The following is a 24076-nucleotide window of genomic DNA, read 5'->3' as shown; positions in this document are numbered from 1 at the left end:
GCCTGTCATTCATAATTTAATTCAATAATGGCCGATGTCTAGTTTATCTAAATACGGAATATTTATTAGTTTCCGTATACACAAATTAAATTTAATATTCAAATGTGTTAAAGTGTGCGAGCTAATTAGACGATAGGCGGAATGTTTCCGCTCACACCGCCAGTTGTAAAGCGTCTGCTGGGATGGAAAAAGGGTCCGGAAGGATCATCAGCAGAGGATAAATGGTCTGAAAAAGCAGTGAAAAGCCTTGTGAAGAAGCTGAGGAAGAGCGGTGCCATTGAGGAATTAGAAAAAGCGCTATCCAATCAGACCAGTCACACCAAATGCGTTACAATACCCAGGTATGTTGTTTTTTTTTATTCGAAAATCTACCTCAGTAAATCGTCTTACAAATCTCTGATAAGACTAAACATTACTCTAAATAAAGATTAAAGACTTTCTATAACCATAGACAGAGTAATTTGTTTTTAGTTGTAAACAAAAACTGTTAATAAGTAGAGGGAATTAAATCAAGGTTTCATAACATTAAAAAAAAAACAGACAAATTAACACCATAGTTTCTTTGTTTACTCGCTCATTTTGAGGAAGTGAATTATTAGTTTGCAAGAAATTTCGACTAAGGTGGTCAATGTGGAGTTGTTGATTTTAAATTTATAATCATCCCTTATTACTGTACTATTATTAGGGCCATAATCTAGGCTTTTAATTGAGTAGTGAATGTCTCTTTACTCAATTAAGAGTGTAGCCTAGACCAACCAGGATGCTTTGACATGGTTTGATACCTACCAAATAATATTTGAGTGGTGACGTTTTATTCTATATAATTTACCATCAGCCAATTTCATGACACACTACAATACTAGACCTCTTTACTTATAGTTGACAGGATATGAGGCATAGAACCACCACACTGGAGTTATCTACAGTCCTACTCAATGTGTAGTATTCACCAACAAACAAATTAAAGATGAAGATATAAAATCCATGTAATTTCATAACTTTATCATGTCATCATCATTATCAGCTGATAGATGTCTACTACTGGACGTAGCCTTCTTGCATGGACTTCCAAGCAGAATGGTTCATAACTAATTATATTTATTTTAAATTATGTATTGTTTGTTCTAAACTTATTAATCAAATTTATTTTCATTAATTCAAAAATAATTAATTATAATTATTATTAGGTGTGAAATGACGAGCTATTTATACCCTCATTTTTAATTTGATCGATTAGGGCTAAGTAAGTAAGTATAAAATAAGTTTAGCACGCAAGAAAGCACTACTTTAGTCCAAGTCCTAAAGATGAAGACTATCACAGTTTTTTGGATTACTATCATACCCCACACAGTCTTTCCAATTATGTTTTAATGGCATGATAGTGAAACAAGTTCATGGCTAAAATTCCTTTAAGAAATCAAAAGTCAAATTTTCTTTCAAAAAAATCTAAAATCTTTTATCTACCTTTTCTCAAGTTCAAGGACACAGGACATTAATTTTTGCCTATACTTTCTGTATGTTACTTGCTGCTATGCACTGTAGTTTGTAGAGAAAAACACATACTGTTAAAGCAATAGTTGTATTATCTTCCTCACTTTTTTTCAAATGCAACAAACAAGAGTGTTTATTGGTTCTTTCGATTTAAGATATGTTGTGATATATCTTAGGCCTTGTGTTAAGTGATTTCTGCCGCTCTTAAATAAGTACTTGCAACACCAAAGCCATTTTATATTGCAATGCCAGCTTTTGAGGGACTTATTCCCATACACTATTACTATAGAGCAAGGTTTCTCAAAGTAGGGGGTTTGATAACTGATACCAAGTCAGAATTAAGGTTAAAATTGTCCAAAATTACATTGAATCCATTTTACAACAAGAAACAAGCACACCTCAATATTACGAACACATTTCTTTTGGTACTTTATGTACTACCTTTTATTCAAATAAAAACCTTATTTTCTTCAACAGTCAATTTTTTTTTCTCCTGGGTAAGGGGTTTGCTGTCACTTGGAAATTTTAACAGTTCTACATAACACAAAAGGTCAAACTAAATTTTAAATTAACTAACCTTATTTTAAAAAGGATAGATGGATAAAGATATTTTTATTATTCACAATCATAGCCATTCATCATCATCATCTTCATCATACCTAATTTAATTAGAATTATGTCTTTATTTATTCCTATCACCTGCCTATCACCTCAGGGTGAATGGTTTCCACCAAGTAGATGATCTGGAAACTGGTGCACATGATTTTTTTTAGTACTGTCCTGAAAAATATATAAAAATTGGTCTCACTAATTCCAATAAGATTCTAATAAGTAAATTTCTTTAAATAATTAATTGAAAATTATTTTATGCATCAAATGAAAATAATCATAACAAAATAAGTATGGGCAATTGAGAATAAAATATAATTATAATAAGTATCATTTTAATGGTGGTGATTAATAAATAGAGTCAATATTTTTGCTAGTACTCATCATTTATGTTCAAGGAAGATTAGTTAAGTAAAATAAATCTATATTTATACTAATATTATAAATCTGAAGAGTTTGTTTGTTTGTTTTTTTGATTGAACGCGCTAATCTCAGGAACTACTGGTCCGATTTGAAAAATCCTTTCAGTGTTAGATAGCTCATTTATCGAGGAAGGCTATAGGCTATATTTTATCCCCGTATTCCTACAAGAACGGGTACCACGCGGGTGAAATCGCGCGGCGTCAGGCGGTAGTCTATGATAATAATAAAGTAGATCAGTAATATTTTGATAAATCAATATTTTATACACTTTTTTCTTAATTTAGTTCAGCAGAAAAAGCAAAATAAAAACATTAAAATAATATTCCTTCCTTCATATAAGTAACATTTAATTAAAAAAAACTAATTCGCGTTCATTAGCATAAAAAACGCCTATCTAAACTAATTCTATAGAAGTATAGGAAACCCCCGCACCTCTGCAGCCATGAACCGAAAGCGGTATTAACCGACCGAATGTCGTAGCGCGCCGGGGCGCATTGACCCCGCGCTGTTCAATGACCACCGCATTTTGGTGACATAACCGCAGACAGGACGCAAAATCAAAAAGGAAGGTCAAATCGCCGTCAAAACAATTATTGTGAATTGAAGCTTTTTGATAATATGGCGGACGAATTTTGGACCTCGCGTTTTTAATTGCTATTTCTAAACGGTGTTCGTCCATACTGTTCAAATATCGAACACTTTTTATTCTAAGTTCACGCGTTTACTTCGGTATCGTGGGTGAATGTGTGTTTCGTTCAGAAAATCATTAAATCGCGCATTGAAAAACAATTCGGAAGTGAATAATTTGCAAATTATTCTTATTAGAGTCGTGTTTGAAACGTTTTTCTTTGTCTATTACGACAGTGCGGTGGTCAGTTACGTTATTATGCCTCTACGTTATACTGTTAGCGAACGTAAGTGTTTACGATTCTTTTTTTGAATTTCATCGTAATTTTTTACGTTGACATTTTTTTTCTTATACTGTGCATATTTTCTTTAATTTGGATATATATCTTTTTTTTATATACGGTGCAAAGTTATGCAATGTCTTAATCTTACAATTCGGATTCCATGATTGTGTCCCACTCCTAAAATATATTTAATATCTGTGTTAAATTAAGGGTCTGAAAGTATTGAATAAAAAAAATAATAAAAATATTTTAATGCACTATTCACTACAGATAGACAAACAAATTGTTACAATTATAATATTATAATACCTAAGTGGTTGTTATTAGCATTTCTAATGGTTATTAATTTAGTCTAAAATATTTTAAATGCAACTAAAACTGACTCTATGGCTTATTTAAATAGAATAGAATAGAAAGAAAATATAAAGTAAACGTTAATGTTTAATGCAGCATTCCAATTGGTCAAAAACCTTGAAAGTTGGATACAATTAATTTATTTATTTTTGACAAGAATCACACATACATACTAAACATAGATCTATATGAAGCAATGGTGATTGTATTCAAAAAACTCGTGCACATTAATTTGACACCTGGCTACCAATCACAACCAAAAAACCACAGTGCAAACATCATTCAAGCTATACTACAGCCTTTCTTGATGAGTACTGTTTATCAACAAAGAGATTAGAAATGAAGGTAGAAAATGCTCAGACCGATTATTGTATAGGACCCGCCTCGCTAGACGTTACTTTTCTGTCAAAGTATATGATCAACGATCTAATGCGATTATAAAACCTGTCTCTATAGAATCGATGCTAAATAGTTGTAATCGTGTTTGTTGATTAAAGAGCTCAGTAAAAATACCTTTCTGTGTATTTGAATGGTGTAAAAAACGGGCAAAAACTTCTTATTTAGTGTATAAGATATATGCCAAATCTAAGCTTGTTTTCCTCAGAAAAAGACAGACAATTTTGTTCGTGACTATGAGTGTAATACAGGTCCTTCTATAATTGGTCTGAGTAGAAAACGCATGTCATTTCATAACTTATTTAATTTAAATTGTGTATGGTTAGTTTATAAAATGTTATTTAAAATATATTAATCATATCTAATTGTTCTAAGATTATTAATGTAATTTTTTTTCATTATTTTAAGAACAAGTAAATTAAAATTATTATTAGGTGTGAAATGACTAGTGATTTATACGTTAATTTTTAATTTGTTTGTTGGTAAACAGTACTCATGAAGAAAGGCTGTAGTATAGGTGTCAAGTTAATCTGCATGGACTGTAATTACTTTTTTAATATTTTTTATGTTAAGCTTTTGTTTCTTCAAAGTAAAAATTCTCACCCCGGGGTGGAGAAGTTGGCCTCAGAGACCATGTTACGCTGTTTGTCCTGATCATTATTTTCAACATCTAAGTAATTTATCAAGCTCGACAACCCACATTGGAGAAGTGTGATGGGTTTGAGCCCCTTTCCTATATAGAGGCAGGCCTGCCCCTGTAGTAGGCCCTCAATAAAAGGCTGATAATAATGATGTTTTTGTAAAGCACTAGCTGTCCCGGTCAAGCTTCACTTTGACTTATGTGTGCTTCTTCCCTACCCCTACGCTACCCCTACCCTACCCTACCCCTTCCTTCCCCTACCATATCCTACCCCTACCCCTACCTACCCCTACCCTACCCTACCATACCCTACCCCTACCCTACCCTATTGCTTACTAGGGGGTAGTGTTGAAGTATTTGTTTGTATAATTTCCAGAGTGAAACCCAACGACAACGTCATAAACGGCCAGTACAGGAAGGGGTTGCCGCATGTTGTCTATTGCAGGCTGTGGCGGTGGCCGCAGCTACAGGTCAGTATGTTTGTCTATGTCTTGTATTTTTTTTTTATTTTTTACAAGTTAGCCCCTGACTACCTACTATCTCACCTGATGGTAAGTGATGATGCAATCTATGATGGAAGCGGGCTAATTTGTTAAAAGGAGGATGAAAATCCACACCCGTTTTGGCTTCTACACAAAATCTTACCGGAACGCTTGGCGGTACGTGTACCGGTAGGGTGGTAACTAACCACCGAAATCTTCCACCAGCTAGACCTGGGCCAATTAAGAAAACCTCAATTCGAATCTGGTCGGTCGGACGGTCTGGGGCATGCATCTCCAACTTTTCAGTTGTATGTATTTTAAAAAATTTAATATAACGTGTCTCAAAGACACATGATATTTAATTTTTTGTGAAGGAAAAACATCGTGACGAAACCTGCATACCACAGAATTTTCTTAATTGTCTGCGTGTGTGAAGTCTGCTAATCCACATTGGGCCAGCGTGATGGGCCTTACCCCTCTCATTCTGAGAGGAGACTCGAGCTCAGCAGTGAGCCGAATATGGGTTGATATCGATCGATCGATATTGTATATATTGTTGTGTTTGCTGTGTTTTTCTGTAAGGGGTCTCAATTTTATCATCTGAGGTCATCTATGTAACGCATTGTTTGCTTAGTACCTTAACAACAATGTCATGTACTCGTTTTTTATTTTATTCTATTCAATATGTACCTAACTTAATTGTAATGCATCAGATAGGCGGTTTATTGACTAAGCCTTGGTATGAGTAAGTTAAGAATCTGGATTTTACATTTATATGTAAAATAATAATTTGAATAATAATAATGAAATGTTGCCAGGAGTTAAGTATCTAGCAAATGGTGACATGATTTGTGGGATAATCGATGTAAATTTTCAATTCCTATTTCACCCCCTTCTAATTATACTTTTGCGTGTTTATATATAACAAAAGTCCGCTAATTATTTTAAAATAATTATTTTATTATTTTGGTTTATAATGCTCTCAAATCGTGCCATGTTTAATTCAATCAGTAGGTAGTTTCAGCGTGCCGCCTGGTCAACAAAAACACAGATATACAGAAAAGATATTGATTATGGGCATATAATCAATTTTTTTTTTCTGTTCAACAATAATTTTCAAAACATCTTCAATGTATAGAATTAGACCTGTTACAGTTTTATTATAAATATAGATAGATTACCTACGTTTTTAAATTAAGCAAATTTTATATATTTTATGACTATCTCTTTTCACCTCTGACTCAAACCTGGGACATTGGAATCTGGAGTTACATAGACTAGCCACTGGACCAATGAGCTAGCTAATATTAATAAGAAGAATAACAAATTATATTAATTAATAAACTGAATATACAAGAAACAATTTTCATGTCATTTGAGCTATAACTAACATTTTTTTTCTAGAGTCAGCATGAACTAAAGCCGGTCGACCACTGCGAGTACGCATATCAATTGAAAAAGGACGAAGTGTGCATCAACCCTTATCATTATAATAAAATAGACTCGCCTGGTAAGTTGTTTGTGAATTATGTTTTTATTTATTTTGTGAGTACTGAATAATACCATTTTGAACAATACTTAGAGCGAAAAATTTACTCGAAATATACAAATTATTCTGCATCCACTCCAACCATGTTATTTAATTATTATCGATTCTCTTATTGATTTGCTGATTTGCTGATTATGTGATCTATTAATCGCCAGTTGATAGATCACATAATCAGCCTATGAATAGGATAATTATTATTTGTCGTAACTATACATTTTTTAATCGTCGAAACTCGAAACGATAACAGTTATCGCTATCGCATTACTTAGTATTACATCACAGTGGATCAAATGTATGTTAATTATTTAAATTGTTAATCTAAAATTATATACAGAAATAATGGGCTAAACATTTTGGTACAATCATTGCTTTGTTTCAATAAATGATTCTCTCGATTATTTATTTGTCCTATTTTTAATAATACACAATTATAACAAAACACTATTCAAATTAATGAATGATTAGTTGTAGAAAATAGTAGTCTGAGACGGATATAACGTCACTCGATCTCGTGTTGGCTCGTGCTGACGCTAGGTGGCGCGACTTGTGTCCGTAAAGAGTAGGGAGTTTGAGAAGGGTAGCGATCGGTTGGCGGGAACGACTTGCGATATAAGGCGCTCGACGTACGGTTGGCTTCTTCTTCTTCTTCTTTATAGGTTTCTTGGGATAGGCGACGAGAGTAACTGAGTGGAAAGGCGGAGTGAAAGACGTCTTTAACCCTAAACACAACGTTCATAAGTGCATGACTCCACTCTTCCATTCTAGGGTCTTATTTTGGTTAAAGTTTGATTTGTTAATTAAGTTGTCCTGACAAATGTTATGAATTAACCTTTGTTAATGTCAACATCATTGCTTATGTTACGGTCTCTATTATAGCACCTTGGAACTCCAAGGTAATTATTGGATAGAAGCAGGCGTTACTTTGCGGAAGTTCATCATGATTATAAAGTCTTTGCAAAGTCTTTGCAATTGCACGTTGTAGAGTCAACATCTCCTGAGGATGCTCCGGTTTCGGGGTGAAACGTACGTAGAGAGTATTTTGCCGGACCTGGGTGACGTTGTCACATGGGTTCGTCGACTTTTCGCGGATGATAGCAAAATAAATAAATCATTATATACTCCAAGGTAAATCGGATGCAGATCTCCTCATTTCTGATTTGATCTCATAGAGATACCGAGCATAGCTTACTCCATCGTTCGTTGTGAGTCTCTAAGCCTTGAGACCCATATAACGTAATGGTTAGCAGCAACAGTGATCATCATTTTGTGGTAGAGAAAATACCTCGAGGTGGTCCCAGAACATGAGACCTTGGGTGTAGGTTTTAGGGATCCCTTTACAATGTATTAACACTCACCTCCACTGTCCATGCCCACACTTAACAATTTATGATTAATATAATCACACCTCAAAACATTATTGTACAAAATCACTAACGCAACTAGCAGCATGACGGTGTTACCGCTGCCTAACAAAGAACTGAACTCAAATCATCAAATACCCTTTTATTTATACTATCACTGTTGTAACAACTTTATAAAAATACCTCCTTTTTATAATAATATAAATAATCTATACTTATAATAAATCTGTAGAGAGGTCAATTCTGTACATGAAATATATTTCCAAAATAACTATCAGGGGGTGATTAGTGATCGATACTGATGCCAAAAATGCAATCAGTAAAATTTTTGTCTGTCTGTCTGTCTGTCTGTCTGTCTGTCTGTCTGTCTGTCTGTCTGTCTGTATGTTCTTTATAGAAAGAAAAACTACTAGACGGATTTTAACGAAACTTGGTACAATTATTCTACATACTCCTGGGCAGGTTATAGTATACTTTTCATTACGCTATGATCAATAGGAGCAGAGCAGTGAAGAGAAATGTTGAGAAAACGGGAGAAGTTACACAATTTTTTAAGCTTCCGTCGCGTGTACAGCCTTAATGGTTAAAGCTACATAGAAATCATGTATGACGGAAATGTTCTCCTTAAAATTATCTATAAAAACACAACAGCATATATATGTCTATCTTTTATGGTTGACTCACAATAACACGTGTAACTCCCGATAGCTTAGCAGTTCGGAGCTTTCTAATTATATTTGTCTACTCTTATGTTTATAACACTCATCACTCATCCCTAATAAGAAAGTTAACATTATTACCTATTCAATAAAAAAAGAATCATAAAAATCGGTAAAGAAACACCAAAGTTATACATGAAATACGCTAAGCCATCGCGCGTGAATACTAATTCATACTTTAAGGATTATTTTTGTGTAACGGTTATCGCGCTCGACGCGACTCGCGGTGGGAGGAATAAATAAAGAAGTGCAGCCTTAATGAGTAGGGTAGGGGTAGGGGAAAGGTACGGGTAGTGTAGGGTAGGGGTAGGGCAGGGGTAGGGTAGGGTAGGGGTAGGGTAGGGTAGGGTAGGGGTAGGGTAGGGTTTAGGGTATGGGTAGGGTAGAGGTAGGTTAGGGTAGGGTAGGATAGGGGTAGTTGAAAGTTTACAACGACTATCACGCGGACGAAGTCGCGGGCGTCCGCTAGTTAGTTATATAGTTTCGGAGATAGTACAAAATTTCTGAAAGTCGCAGAAATGCCGCTATATGACGCCCCGCGGTTTCAATTACGTGGTTCCCGTTCCCGTGTGAATATGAGGACCAAACATAGCCTATGACACTCGCAAATAATGTAGCTTTCTGTTGGTAAAAGAATTTTCTAAATCGGTCCAGTAGATCCAAAGATTACCCCCGACAACCACACAAACTTTACCTCTTTATAATATTAGCATAGAAGTCTCTTGGGAACTTATAGTCTTTTGGTCATTGCACCACGCTCAAAAGGCTGGACCAATTTTGCTGAGGGTAGGGATAGGATAGGGGTAGGGAAGGGGTAGGATAGAGGTAGGGTAGGGGTAATTTAGGGAAAGTGTAGGGTAGGGTAGGGTAGGGTACGGATAAGGTAGAGGTAGTGTAGGGTAGGGGCAAGGTAGTAATAGGGGAAAGATATGGAAGGTATAGGGTAGGGGAGGAGTAGGATAGGGGTAGGGTAGGGTAAGGTAGGGTAGGGGTAGGGTACGTGTAGGGTAGGGTTAGGATAGGGGTAAGGTAGGGGTAGGGAGGGGTTAGGGTTAGCGGTAGGGTAGGAGTAAGGTAGGGGTAGGGTATGGCTAGATTAGGGGTAGGGTAGGATAGGGTATGAATAGGGTACGGGTAGGGTTAGGGTAGGGGTAAGGTGGGGGGAGGGTAGGGTTAGCGTTAGCGGTAGGGTAGGAGTAATTTAGGGGTAGGGTAGGGTAGGTTTGGGTAGGTTTACGAGCAGGGTAAGGTAGAGGTAGAGAAGTTTACATCAACTTTTACGCGGACGAAGTCGCGGGCGTCCGCTAGTAAATAATAAAGGTAAATGCCACCTGTATACGAGGAACTCTTAACACATAGTGACCATGATAACACAGTAGGATACAGTACAGATCTAATGGGATACAGTATGAAGTAGATTTTTAATTTTTTTTATAATTGTGTTCGTAGCGTTGCCGCCTATACTGGTGCCGCGGTGCGCGGACGGGGAGCTGCGCGCGCCGCCGCCCTACGACTACCAGCCGCACCACGACCACGATAGGTGAGTCACATCACTACACTTACTCAATTCAGGAGGCCAATTCACTAACTCTGATGTATGTTAATTGACATTGAGATTCTATGTAACAAATATCGTCCGGTGCCTACTGACAACCCTTCGTGGATAACATATTGTGATTTTTATTTGAATAGGTTATTAGTAAAGACCAAACTAGTGAATAAGCCAGCTGGATTTGTGTATAAGCTATTTACACACATAATGTTTAGTAAATTTAATTTCTTTGTAAAACTGATTGTATGTTGTTTACATATTAAAAATAATTAAACAGCATATATGGTGGTAGCGTGATGCAGAGCGTGGTGGGCGTCGTGGGCGCGGTGGGCGGCCACAGCGCGCTGTATCTGGAGGCCACGCTGGCGCAGCAGGTGCCCGGCAACACCACCGTGCAGCTGTGAGTATACCGACTTGCGGGAAGTGTATCATGGGCGTGATGGGCGCGGTGGGCATCAATGAAAATATGACAATCGTGCAAGTACGAACTGAATTTTTTTTAAAAACCCTTCATAAGAGAACCTTAACTGATTAATTTAATTTAATTTTAATTGTGTTTAAAGAGTTGTCAAAAAGCTAAATATCTGGCAGACACTTAGCTTAGCACAGCAGCAATTTTGGGATGGGTAAAAAAAATCAATAATCTCGCGTGACCACGATTCACACTCGTGACTGCGTTTAGTTTTTTTGTAGTACAAATAAAACTTCTTTACGCACCCATGACCTGGGGAACAGGGATCGTATAGAAACAATCCTGCAATCCGGAATCAGGGTACAAAATGTCGAAACATGAAATCGCTACGGATTTAAAAGTTTGTGGTACGGCCCTTGGGGAGAAAGTAATGCGTTACTTAGTGTAATAAGTGCAATCGGACGAGGCTTTTGACATACGAGCTACAGGCATAGTGAAACAGTGTAACTATCAATAGATGACGTTTTCAGAGAACTTTGAAACAATCCCTTTGTGTGCACTTAAGTAATGTTACCAGAGGATCATAGATGGCGCTTTTTGTTTTTTTTTAATTTTAGTTTTCTGTGTGTGCCGCAGGAGTGCGTCGTCGGTGGAGACGCCGCCGCCGGGCTACATGAGCGAGGACGGCGACCCCATGGACCACAACGACAACATGAGTGAGTTTGTTGACAATTTGTGCACCATACATTATTGTTTTATCTATCTAACGGCGCCTATACTAAAGCCATTTAGGATGAGCACTGTTTACCAACAAACAAATTAAAATTGAGGGTCTCATCAATCTCTTTTCAACTTATTTAGTTAGTTTAGTTATAATTAACTTGTTCAGAACTAATAATTTTGAATAAAAATCTTAGTACAATTAGATATAGTTAATATATTTTGAATAACCTTTTATAAGAAAAATAAATGTCATTTTCTATCTTTATTTCGAATTTGTTGGTAAACAGTACACATCGAGTATGGCTTTAGTATGGGTATATTTACGTTGTTAAACGCCATCTAGTTCCGTTTTGGTGGACTAGCGATGTATGTGGCGCCATCTTTGTAACGATGTTAACGTGCCGAGATACCCAATATATCTAAGCGTAAATTGTAGTAAGAGAGTAGAAATCCAATGGGTACAAAATAAAATTGCAGTGTTTGTCTGTGAATTGAAAATAACTGTATTCTTAAACGCTTAAAGTTATTTGCACAATAACAAAACACACTCGAACTTTTTTTATATTTCTGCCTGTCTGTCCTGTTGTCTGGGCTAATCTCTGGAACGTCTCAACTGATTTTAATTTGATTTTCACTTTATGGGCTTGGACTTGTGAAAAACTGAATTTCACGCTGACGAAGATTTTGCGGTCTTCCTGTAGTTTAATTTAAATAATTACCAAAATTAAGTTGGAGCGCTAAAAAAGCACAGAACATAAAAATAAATACATTCGTCTTCGCCACATTGCACAAAAATCACTCCTGCTACACAATGATATAAATAACCTAACAGAAACAAGAAAGAAAGAAGTGAAAGAGCCTAACAGTGGCATAAATAACTATTGTTTTTCTATTTCATAATTTTTTTATTAAGTGAGTGTTGTCATCCGCTTAAGTTTCATATACTAGCACTCAAAGAGCATTAGAAGTGAATAATTTAATTACCAGCAAACTGCCCCCATTTGCCCAGACCTGACCCGCCTGACCCCGTCCCCCGGGAACATAGCGACGGAGGCGGCGCCCGTGCTGTACCACGAGCCCGCCTTCTGGTGCAGCATCAGCTACTACGAGCTGAACACGCGCGTGGGAGAGACCTTCCATGCTTCACAACCCTCGATCACCGTGGACGGCTTCACGGATCCCAGCAATAGTGAAAGGTAACTTGAGCCCACATCATCAAGTGATAATAAAGTTCCATTGTATGGCCAGGTCTTATAGGTGAGTGTCTATGAAAGGTAATTTAAATACACAATCATCCACAGCTGGTGTGGGATAACTCGACCCCACATCATCAGAATAGTTTTAATGTTCCATTGCATGGCATAAGCCTTAAATGCGAAAGTATTGGTGCAATGAAAGTTGCTTGACCCCACACTCATCAATAACTGGTGCATAACCCTAAACCCCAGTTGCAGTGAGACTGCCTGTTGTTGCTGGTAGTGCAAGTTACCACTTGACCTAATGGTACAAGTTCCACGACTACAGGTGGTATTAACATTCATTATTTATGTTAATGTAGAGGGGAAGTATCTGTGTTGGTATAAAAAAGAAGGTATTTGATGACTTGAGCTCAGTTGTTTGTTAGGCAGCGTAGACACCGTCACGCTGCCAGTCGCGTTAGTGATTTTGTGCTATAATGTTTTGTGTTGTAATTATTGTTTATCATGAATTGTTTAGTGTGGGCGTGGAGAAAATGTCGGACAGACAAGGTGAGTGTTGATGCATTCTAAAGGGATCCCTTAAACCTACTCCCAAGGTCACAGTAAACCTATTCCCAAGCTTACAATAAAGCAGGTTTATTGTAACCTTAGGAGTAACAATATTTGTCAGGACAAACTTAATTAACAAATCAAACTAACCAAAATAAGAACCTAGAATGGCGGAGAGTACCTTGAGCAGTCCCAGAGGCTTGAGACTCTTGATACAGGTTTAAAGGATCCCTTCCGACATGCCAACACTCACCATTCACTGCTCAAGCCATCCCAAATAACCCATGAAGGACACGACAAAAGTTGTGGACGGGTCGAACGCCACGAGACTGCTGAAGCCGACCGTACGGCGAGCGCCTTATATCGCAAGTCGTTGCCGCTTGATGGCTTCCACTCTCAGCCTCCCACTTTTACCGTAACAAGTCGCGCCACCACCTAGCGTAGGCAAGAGCCATCTATTTCCTACAATATGTTATCGATTATGAATATGTTCCTTAAATACTCGTTTCGTGCGCAGGTTTTGCCTGGGCCTGCTGTCGAACGTGAACAGGAACGAGGTGGTGGAGCAGACGCGCCGACACATCGGCAAGGGCGTGCGGCTCTACTATATCGGCGGTGAGTGTATTATGTGTATATCTTAAGTATTATAAGAATTTGACTATGACGTCACAAATTTTAAAAGACGGTCATAAAAAAATATTTTATTTTTGGAATGGTTACTTGAATTTTTCGAAGGTTGGGTTATTATGTTGCCTTAGCAGTAACCAACTTGCGTGTACATCTACAAGCTTGGGTTCGAAATTGCGATATAAAAACGTGAATGATTTTGACTTTTATTTTTCCACACAATAATAAAGCTACTAGCAATATAGCTAGCTAATAGCGTTACTATTACTTTCCAAAACATTTGTGTCACTTTTAATTTTATTATCATTGTTTTCCGACACAATGTCCAACAGGCCTAGCATGCGACCATCTTCTTCTCTTGTGAAGAGAAATAGGCAAATATCCTTCAAGGGTTGTTCAAGTTGTCCCACTCCCATCTCTTTCAACGCCATAAAAAAAATAGTAATATTTCCGCACTATTGGATGCCTATTATATATTGTCTTCCTCTTCACGAAGTATTATGTCGTAGGTCGCTTGTTACATTTTCTACATAATATCTTACCTTTTACAAAACATCGCTTGTCATTTTTCAAAAAGTCTTCAACATTTTCTTTTACATTTAATTTCCTTTTGAAAACCAAATGTTGCTGTAATTGTATATGCTAGTGTGACTCAAGTATTTAGATGTTGTTGTTTGTGTTCGCAGGCGAAGTGTTCGCGGAGTGCCTCAGCGACTCGGCGATATTCGTGCAGAGCCCCAACTGCAACCAGCGGTACGGCTGGCACCCCGCCACCGTCTGCAAAATACCCCCCGGTCAGTACCCTTTGGGTCGAGCTCAACTTGCTTAAAATGATTTAATAATACTGTATTATTTACTGTTGACATTACACTATTAATCTGAGTAGTTTTCATGATCATGGCAAATACGAGGTCATAGAGATTTAATGATAAAATATTTGAGTGATTAAGTGAATTATAAGTGCGTGATCGTAGTACACTACAGTATCACTATAACGGTAATGGTGTTGGCTCCCCAGGCTGCAACCTCAAGATCTTCAACAACCAGGAGTTCGCGGCGCTGCTGTCGCAGTCGGTGTCGCAGGGCTTCGAGGCGGTGTTCCAGCTCACGCGCATGTGCACCATCCGGATGAGCTTCGTCAAGGGCTGGGGCGCCGAGTACAGGTACACTTCGAGGTGTTCCAGCTCACGCGCATGTGCACCATCCGGATGAGCTTCGTCAAGGGCTGGGGCGCCGAGTACAGGTACAGGTCCAGCGGTTTAATGGGCTGTAGTATCCTTGACAGATATCTCATCTGATGTTATGTGAGATTGCAGTTAATGGCAGGCGTCCACTGATCGTACGTATTAAACGGATTTTTATTTTACGGCTGATAAAACTTCTTTACGCTCGTTTGATTCGGGGAGTAACCTTTAGTAAAGACGAATGTACGTGAGAGTCAGAAGTAAAAAAAGTTGCATTTCAGTTGTGTGGTCTACAGCACACTCGTTTTTATTATTTACAATTTGCAAATTGTATCAGTTACATTAGCTGGCAGTGACAATAAATGTTGAAGTTCATTATACAATTCGCCATATAATAAATAAATAAATAAATAAAAAATAAAAATAAAAAAATAAAAAAGCCTTTTATTTCCTAAATAGATTTTACAAACTGGTACGTTATTTTAAATAAAGATTTTTTTAAACAGACAAAGAAAGGAAAATATTTACAATGTACCATATTTAACTTATTTATATTTATACTATTAGGAACCCCTCTCAGGTGAAGGCCTCTTCCAAGGATTGGTATTTTTAATAACTTTGTTTCCATTGCGGTTCCAGCGTATGTAGGGTCTACCTATACAACAGCAGTTTGTCAGATTGTCTGGATTGGATTGCCTGGCGGTCCTCGCCATTTTGTTACCTATTCGTTCATGTGAACGAAAGGTATAATTATTTTTGTTTCATGGTTTTCGAGATTTTTTTTTTATATACATATATTTGAATTAATCTCCTTTGGAAGGTAGTGGTCATAATCTTCCTCGGTGACCAACCGTCTTGGAAGATGTGAGTTCGTGTATCTTAATTTTTGTTTTTTATTGTTATCCGGTAGTTTCAGTTCATAGGTAGTTAGTTTTCATTGCTTATTGATTGTTGTATTTGTACTCGTATTCGAAGGAAGGGAGTTAGATCTAATCTTCATCAAATCATAAGCATTCAGTTTGTTGGATGGTTTCATATATTGTTGTTTTCTTGGTTGTGTATTTTGTTGCGGTGATGTTGACATTTCTCTTTTTCTTTTTTCATTTTTTGTGTTATCAACTTTCTCTCTAATTATTAGTTTGTCGAATTTTAAATATGCGATGTTTCCTTTATTCCTCTCCTCTTTCAGTTGCGACTGCAACATTTTCCTCTTTTCTAAAACTTCCTTACTATAGTCTTCTGACACATATACATCTTTAAAACTTTTCTTTCTTTTCATTACTTCGCTTTTCTTCCATTCATTTACAAAGGAAAATAGGATAGGTCTAGGTTTTTTACATGAGCTTTGTTTATTTCCAATTTTATAAATTTTATTTACCTCATAGTCTTCAAATTGTAGGTCTAAGTCGGCTTTGAAGATTTCCTTCACTTTCTGTATTATTTCTGGCGTAGATTTTTCATCTTCTTTAACTCCGTAAATTATTAAGTTATTTTGCTTTTTCCCTCTTTTCAGGCTTTCTATTTCTTTCTCAAGATTATCCAATTTTGTTTTCAAGTTTTTATTTTCTGCTATAATTGGTTGTAGCTTTTCGTCTAATTTCTCTAATATAGATTCTTTTAATTCGTCTGTTTGGTTTCGCATTTCATTTTTCATTTTTTCAAATAAAATTTGGAATTGATTTTCCATTTTTAGCTTCTAAGAATCTATAGTTATAATAAAAAACTCTAACAGGTCCAATTATTCACCTCCGCGGGCGCAGTCCCAGGCAACCGCTAGTCTTAGATAAAACGTCGATTCGTTTGCCGCGGAGACGTTCATAAAGCGAGTGAGACACGCAGCGCGGCGCACGACGCCCGAAAATGGTACTTGTGCCGTGTACGCAACCGCGAGAATCGCTTGCACACGGTACTATGCGCTGCCTACACTCGTCAGCTGATTGACCGCCGTTTTGCGAATTGCGGGTGGGTGACAGTTACACTTTAAACTTGCGTTTATCTTAGCGTTAGTGTTGTTGTAACTTCATTAAAACTTTCCAAAAGTATATAATTTGTGTTCACAATGATAGTTTGTGTTTAAATAACAGTTGATGAACAGTGTTGTTTACATTTAAATTATATAATAGTCACTATAATGCAGTAAGTAAAGACCACTCGTTTTAGGGTATTTATTTGCACGATATCTTTATTTAATGACTTTTTGATACTTTATGAGATGTATTACACTGTTACGAACAAAATAATCACTTTATATTGTGGGAAATTCTAGATTTAATAATTTTAATCACTGTTTTATACGGAGCTAAGCTAGCTAGCTAGCTCCGTATAATTCGCCATATACTGACATACAAATTTTTCGTCGGCTAATAAGTAATCCGATTTCCACTATGATTTTAATAATCTGATAAAACTATCAATATTAATTGGTTGCTCTATAATGACAGCTAGTTTATTAGTTCCATTTTTACTTCTACTCTTTTATGTCGCACTATAGATGTACTAGCGGATGCCCGCGACTTCGTCCGCGTGAAACTCGATGTAAACTTTCAACTACCGCTACCCTACCCCTACCCTACCCCTACCCTACCCCTACCCTACCCCTACCCTACCCCACCCCTACCCCTACCCTACCCCTACCCTACCCCTACCCTACCCCTACCCTACCCTACCTCTACCCTACTCCTACCCTACCCTACCCCAACCCTACCCCTACCCTACCCTACCCCTACCCTACCCCTACCCTACCCCTACCCCTACCCTACCCTACCTCTACCCTACTCCTACCCTACCCTACCCCAACCCTACCCCTACCCTACCCTACCCCTACCCCGTTTTCTAATTATTATTAATATGAACTTTATACAATAACAATAAAGCTCAAATTGACTATGTTTTAGTTACAAATCATTTGTATGTATAGTTTTTAATTAACAAATAAAATATAAGGGTTGATCGTAGAGGGGTGAAAATTTAGGGTTGTATGTATTTTTGTATGCTGTGTCATAAAAAAATAAAAACAAAAAATTTTGCCTAAAAAATAAAAAAAAAAATTTAGGGGTGGACTACCCTTAACATTTAGGGGTTTGAAAAATAGATGTTGGCCGATTCTTAGACCTACTAAATATGCACAAAAAATTTCATCAAAATCGGTCGAGCCGTTTCGGAGGAGTTCAATGTCGAACACCGCGACACGAGAATTTTATATATTAGATATATATTTTTTTTCTGATTGTGTAAGTGCCGTAGGCTCCTTATGGGACCTCAGCGGCGTCACCGGGGGGTTTGGGCGAGCGCAGAAGCATCGCCTGATGGGGCCCGAAGGCAGAAGCAAGTAGATGGGCGGAACGACTCTCTAAGGGCGTCTCCTCTGAGACTCGTACCTCGACTTAGAGGGCCGTTCGGGAAGGGTGTTTTGGCCTGAGTGTATCAGTCCGGGCGCCCCCGAGATCGTGAGTTAAAAAGCCCGCGTCTGAGTGACGTCAGATATCGGGGACCTCTCTCTCGCTGTGTAGCTTGTGTTTGTGTTGCCTGGGAAGCATTGTCGTTCGTTATGTCATCGTCAGATCGTAAAGGACGTTTTTTGGGCGTCTAGATCTACAATCAGCGATGATGTAGCTGCAAGCCTCAACTACTAGTTGGTTGGGGTGGGTGGCGGCTCTCTCAAAATAAGTTTTCGAGAGCTGTTTCATATATTGGGCTATTGTGGGGAGATCTAGGTCTCTATGTAGGTCGTTATTGCGCACAAACCACGGAGCGCCCGTGGCTTGACGCATGAATCGGTTCTGAAGGACCTGAAGGAGTTTTTGGGTCGCCTTTGGGCGATGGGCAAACACTACACTAGCGTAGGTCATTATTGGACGGATGCAGGTCTTATAGAGAGTGACCTTAGAGCGGAGGGATAATTTGCTTTAATATAGAATATAGATGTATATATAATCTGTCATTGGTCGCTCGCAGGCGGCAGACGGTGACGTCGACGCCATGCTGGATCGAGCTGCACCTGAACGGGCCGCTGCAGTGGCTGGACCGCGTGCTCACGCAGATGGGCTCGCCGCCGCTGCCGTGCTCCTCCATGTCCTAACCACCTCAGCAGGTAACGCACCTACCTACCGAGCTCCACGCTCCTCCAACGACATATTTCATGCAGAGAAATTTCGACCAATAGCGGCAGAGTAATGAAAAAGATTTCGTATTTCCGGTTGCGCCGCTATTGGTTGATATTTGTCTATTTCTCTTCACGGAATGTGTGAATGATCGCATGTTAGGCCTACAAGTCGTGAACTAGCCAGCTACCGGCTCATCAGGTAAATAATTATCGTGGTGTGCTTACCCCATACCACCAGCTTACTAAGTAACGACACCTACCAACCGTCAGGCACTAGCTCGCCAGGCACCAGCTCATCAGGTAACGATACCTACCAACAATCAGGCACAATCACGCTAAGCACCAGCTCACCAGGTTACCACACACCTAGCCTTCCTGCATCTAGTGAGTCACTAAACAGATTTGACTTTTCAAAAGTGCTTGTATACATAGAAGTCTACATTCGATTGATTTTATTTGGTTGACAACTGAGCCACCGAACCCCTTGCTTTTTTCTGGCTTAACGACACCAGCTCATCAGGTAACGACACCTACCAACCTTCAGGCACTAACTCACCAGGCACCAGCTCATCAGTCAAACACACACCCACTAACTGAATCGGCAAGTTCCACCTTTATGTTCTAACCACACTATCAAGCTATAAAGCATTGTGCTGTTGTATGTCATAACCACACTGACTTCACCAGGCACCAGCTCATCAGGTCACTAAACCACCAACCAGGCCACCAACTCACCAGGTAATGATAAGTAAATTTTTGTTTTAAAACAATATTTTGTTGTTCCGCAGGTTAAACCACAGAGTCTATCGGTCAAAGAAAACGAAAAAAAAAATGAGCACAGAACTTATAAATAGTAGTTTTGATAGAAACATAAGAAGTAGCTCAACCAATTGATATACCTCGATATTAGACCACTCTATGTACAATACGACGTATGTATGTCACCGTCAAATTGTAAATACCGTTAGATTGTAATCTATCTCGAAATTGTGTACTGTCGAAAGATTGTGAATCGCAACATACTGATTACAATTTAAAGTGTTATTATTTGGTAGATTGTAAGGAAGTACGTACAAATAAAAAAAATTAAAATTTTCTATAAAAATAAAAATTTCCGTGAGTTTCTAAACCATTCAAGTTTACACAGTTCACAATCTTGCGAGATTGATTACAATCTAACGGTATTTACAATTTTACGGTGTCATATATACGTACAATTCGCATCACGAAACTTGAATGCACATAATAATATTAGAAAAATAAATAAATTATAACACGAAGACATTAAAAATAAATAAATAAATTATTGTTTAATTCGATATAAAAAAAATATTGAAAATTTCTCAAAGGGGGTGAAACGGGAGGGGAAATTTTGTATGAAAGTCTGGGACGTAAAAGAAGTTTGCTATACTTATTGTATGATAATGACAAAACAAAATATGCTTGTATTCGAAAATCATTGTATCAAGTTTCGTGACGCGTAGAATGTTGTAGAATGTAATTCAAAATGGCTGCTATTTTCTTTTTGAAGTGAAACTGCCAGTAAAGCTTTATGGTCCCCGAACCAATATTAAATTTCGTCAGCCTTTCTCTCCCGGCCCAAAACTTGTTCAGTCCTTGACAGTGTTGTTAGCTGCCTAGAAATAGTCAGCTAGCTAATTTACCGTTACAGTTTTAAAAAAAAAGTGTCACCTAGCCTAGTTGACACTTTTAAAAAAAAACGGTTTTAAATTGTTCATTATCGTTCTACTAGATAAAAAAAAAATATCCATGCAACTGGGTCGAAATATCGACATTAAAAATCTCATCGTGGTATGTACCCTTTTTAAATAATATTCATATTTATAAATTGAATTTTTTATGTTATCACGTCTCAAAAATGTTATTTTTCTAGAACGATAATGAACAATTTATGAAAATTTAAAAAAAGTGTCAACTAGCTCATTGGTTAACTAAATCCAGAGAATAGCCCCTTATAAACTCACAACATTTTCCCCTCTATAATATTAGTGTAGGTTAGATTAGATAGTAAACGAAAGAGAACAGAGAATACGCCATTTTGAATTATGTTATTCGACTGCGCGAAACATCTTCGATTTTTATGTAAACGATCTTATTTGTAAGGAGCTAAAGTGTATTTTTCATTGATACTGTATAATATAATAAGTTTTTCTTTTGAAGCTTGCAATATAATATTATAATACGTTAGTTGAGGGGCTTACGTGAAACGTATGTTTTGTTTAATTTGGACACTTCACCAAGGAGGGAATCTCCCTATTTAAGGCAGATACCTAGATTTTGCAAGATCAAAAATACTTTTTAATAATTTATTTTCCTTTGAGTAGCTTATCGTTTTAAATAGGAAAAAAGGAAAGCCCTTAAAAATAAATAAAATAATATTATATTTACCTATAAGTTTTTATCGTTCTAGAGAAAGTCCCAATTTAAAAGTCCTGTAAAGTCCAAATTTAATAAACCAAAGGCCCCTCAATACTGTTCTTGACACGATGCAATACCAAATTTTCGGCGTGCATGTTACTCTTTAAGTTTGTAAACGTGTACAGGCGACCGCATTTTACATACAGGATGTTCGGTTTTTAAAACTTTTGCTCTATGGCATAGTTTGGTTTACGTAACGCTAAGCGTTTTAATAAGAGATATTTATTCTTTGTAATCTTACAGCGTTGAACCGGTTACAATTTTATGATGTTTTATAGACCAAAAAAATTTAAAACGTTCATTAAAATGCTATTAAAAAGTTTTAGAAACTCATACTGTATGTAAGATTTGCGAAATCTATATTATTATGTAAATAAATAAAAAAAAATATATGATTCAAAATCTAATCACAAAAAAGTGCGACGACTAAAAAATTAACTAAAAATAATATAAAATTATATGCACTAGTCAAAAAAAATATATTTTCACAAAATAATAATTGATTATGTACTTTTAAAGTATATTTAAGCAATATATTGCACATATTTTGGGATAGATTATAAAAAAAAAATGAATTATCGCGGCCGCCTGTACATTTTCATATAATCTATATTGTCTATTTTCACTGAGAAAAAAAATATAACATTGTTTTCCTTTATCTAATGCCAATTGGTTGTACACTAAACCGATGTGACAAAAATATTGTTTGTATAGAAAGTCATTCCTATAGACCATTGACCAGTTGCCAGGTGGACCCCCAGGGTCAACAGGGGTCTATGTCGTCGTAACAAAAAAATGGGTGTTCACGGTTCGTAAGTGGGGGCCCATGTTATTTTATCTAGTTTCGTACTGAATGGAGAGTTTTCTAAATAGAACAAGTGAGAATTTTTCGAGTCTTTGTGCTGTGAGTACCTAGATATTAAAAAGTAAAGTTTATTAATTGGTCAACTTCGCTTTTTACAAACACAACACAATAAATTAATTAATTCAACAATAAATTCTTACTTTGTTCATCACTTTCTCACTCACAAACGAAAACTGTTAATTTGGTTGAAACTGAGCCACAACGCAAAATTTCCATAGTTATATATTTTTTCGAAATTTTGGGAAATGGTAGAAATTTGAGCGGGGGGGGGTGTCCACCGGAACAAGCTAGATTTCGAATGTGGTCTATAAGAAGAAATACATAGTTTGGGAACATAGACTCAGTGGAAACATCGCCTTAACGCAGGCGTCCACATATCCGCATCGTACGTATCGTACGCATCGTCGTTTTGTAATGTTAGTATTATACCTGCCCCCTAGCCAAGTGGCACGTCGATTCTCTTTCTCTACGATTCGATCGAAACGATCGTCGATTTCTCTCTCTTTTTTTTTTCTTCGATTGCTAACGCTTCGAAAACTAGAAATATGTGTGGGAATGACAGATCTTGATCACGTTAAAAAAAAACCTGACCGAATCGATAGCAAATGTCATTCCCATACGTCTTTCTAGTTTTCGAAGCGTTAGCGATCGTAGAAGAGAATCGACGTGCCACTTGGCTAGGGGGGCTGTACTATAATGTAAGTTTAGCAAGAAAAAGAAAGTTTTTTTTCTATACAAACAGTGGCAAGACAAGGAAACTGTCAAAATATAAACAACACGTGGTTTAGTGCACAACTGAAATGGCGCCATTGAGTTCATAAATAAAATGGTTAATATTATTATTATTATTATTATTGGTATTTTGTTTTAATGATTTGCCATGCAGATGCATTTAATGTTAATGAAATTATTATAATCATTATTTTAAAATTTGTGTGTTTCTTTTTTATTACCTTTAACCCTTACCCATTTATTACCCATTTGTAATGTAAAATGTGATCGTAAATTAAGCTGCTCAATACAAGATTTTAGGTATACTCGGTTACGTAGGGGCGCGGCCCACGCGTCTTGATTTTTGCTATGATCTGCGCGTAGGGATTCTGTAACCTTATTTTAGAGAAGTGTTATAGATTGCATCCGATACATAATTTAGCATTTCAGTACGGTATTTTGTGGCAATTGGTATGCTGGAAATATTTCACTGCCATTATTCTATTTTAAGGAGCCTACGGTATTTACACAATCAGTAAAAAGGTGTATCTATCGGTAGGGTTAAGTTAAATTTCTGTCTTATTGATCCAATGTTTGGCTTATGCGAGCGGATCATGAGATTATAGGTTGGCTTGTGATCGCGATGTGAATGACATCATGCCGATCGCGACCAACACACGATCAGTTTTATCGGACGTCAAGCCGTCTACTACCTTATCGCTTCAGTAGTATCGGCGTTAAAGATTAACAAATATCCATACAAACTTTTGCGTTTATA

General features: G+C 37.2%; 2 protein-coding genes across 4 annotated transcripts; one reads left to right on the top strand and one right to left on the bottom strand.

Annotated features, from left to right (window-relative positions):
* The first annotated feature begins 7 nt into the window (after positions 1–7).
* On the top strand, positions 8–23517 carry LOC112045951 (mothers against decapentaplegic homolog 3). Of its 3 annotated transcripts, none has more exons than XM_024082355.2 (12): positions 9–341; positions 5201–5294; positions 6711–6816; positions 10385–10475; positions 10780–10887; positions 11536–11615; positions 12632–12818; positions 13888–13985; positions 14684–14791; positions 15016–15160; positions 19136–19271; positions 20072–23517. In XM_024082355.2, exons 1-11 carry the CDS (start codon positions 142–144, stop codon positions 19257–19259), a joined length of 1341 nt encoding a protein of 446 aa, XP_023938123.1. In that variant the 5' UTR covers positions 9–141; the 3' UTR covers positions 19260–19271; positions 20072–23517. The 3 variants fall into 3 exon arrangements, with proteins under 3 accessions (XP_052742856.1, XP_023938123.1, XP_023938122.1); XM_024082354.2 differs by having other exon boundaries at positions 10765–10887; XM_052886896.1 differs by lacking the exon at positions 20072–23517 and having other exon boundaries at positions 8–341; positions 10765–10887; positions 15016–15240; positions 19136–19274.
* On the bottom strand, positions 15697–16949 carry LOC128198945 (uncharacterized). Its single transcript, XM_052886897.1, has one exon. It carries the CDS (start codon positions 16866–16868, stop codon positions 16116–16118), a length of 753 nt encoding a protein of 250 aa, XP_052742857.1. The 5' UTR covers positions 16869–16949; the 3' UTR covers positions 15697–16115.
* Positions 23518–24076: the final 559 nt, after the last annotated feature.

The sequence above is a fragment of the Bicyclus anynana genome, chromosome 18, assembly GCF_947172395.1.
Source record: "Bicyclus anynana chromosome 18, ilBicAnyn1.1, whole genome shotgun sequence".
NCBI lineage: Eukaryota > Metazoa > Arthropoda > Insecta > Lepidoptera > Nymphalidae > Bicyclus > Bicyclus anynana.
This window is presented reverse-complemented; position numbering and strand designations above follow the sequence as displayed.

Coding starts and splice junctions, on each gene's coding strand:
- LOC112045951 (XM_024082354.2), top strand. CDS start 142: ATGTTTCCGCTCACACCGCCAGTTGTAAAGCGTCTGCTGGGATGGAAA. Junction 5,295..6,710: donor GGCGGTGGCCGCAGCTACAG/GTCAGTATGTTT, acceptor TTTTTTTTCTAG/AGTCAGCATGAACTAAAGCC. Junction 13,986..14,683: donor GCGGCTCTACTATATCGGCG/GTGAGTGTATTA, acceptor TTGTGTTCGCAG/GCGAAGTGTTCGCGGAGTGC.
- LOC128198945 (XM_052886897.1), bottom strand. CDS start 16,868: ATGGAAAATCAATTCCAAATTTTATTTGAAAAAATGAAAAATGAAATG.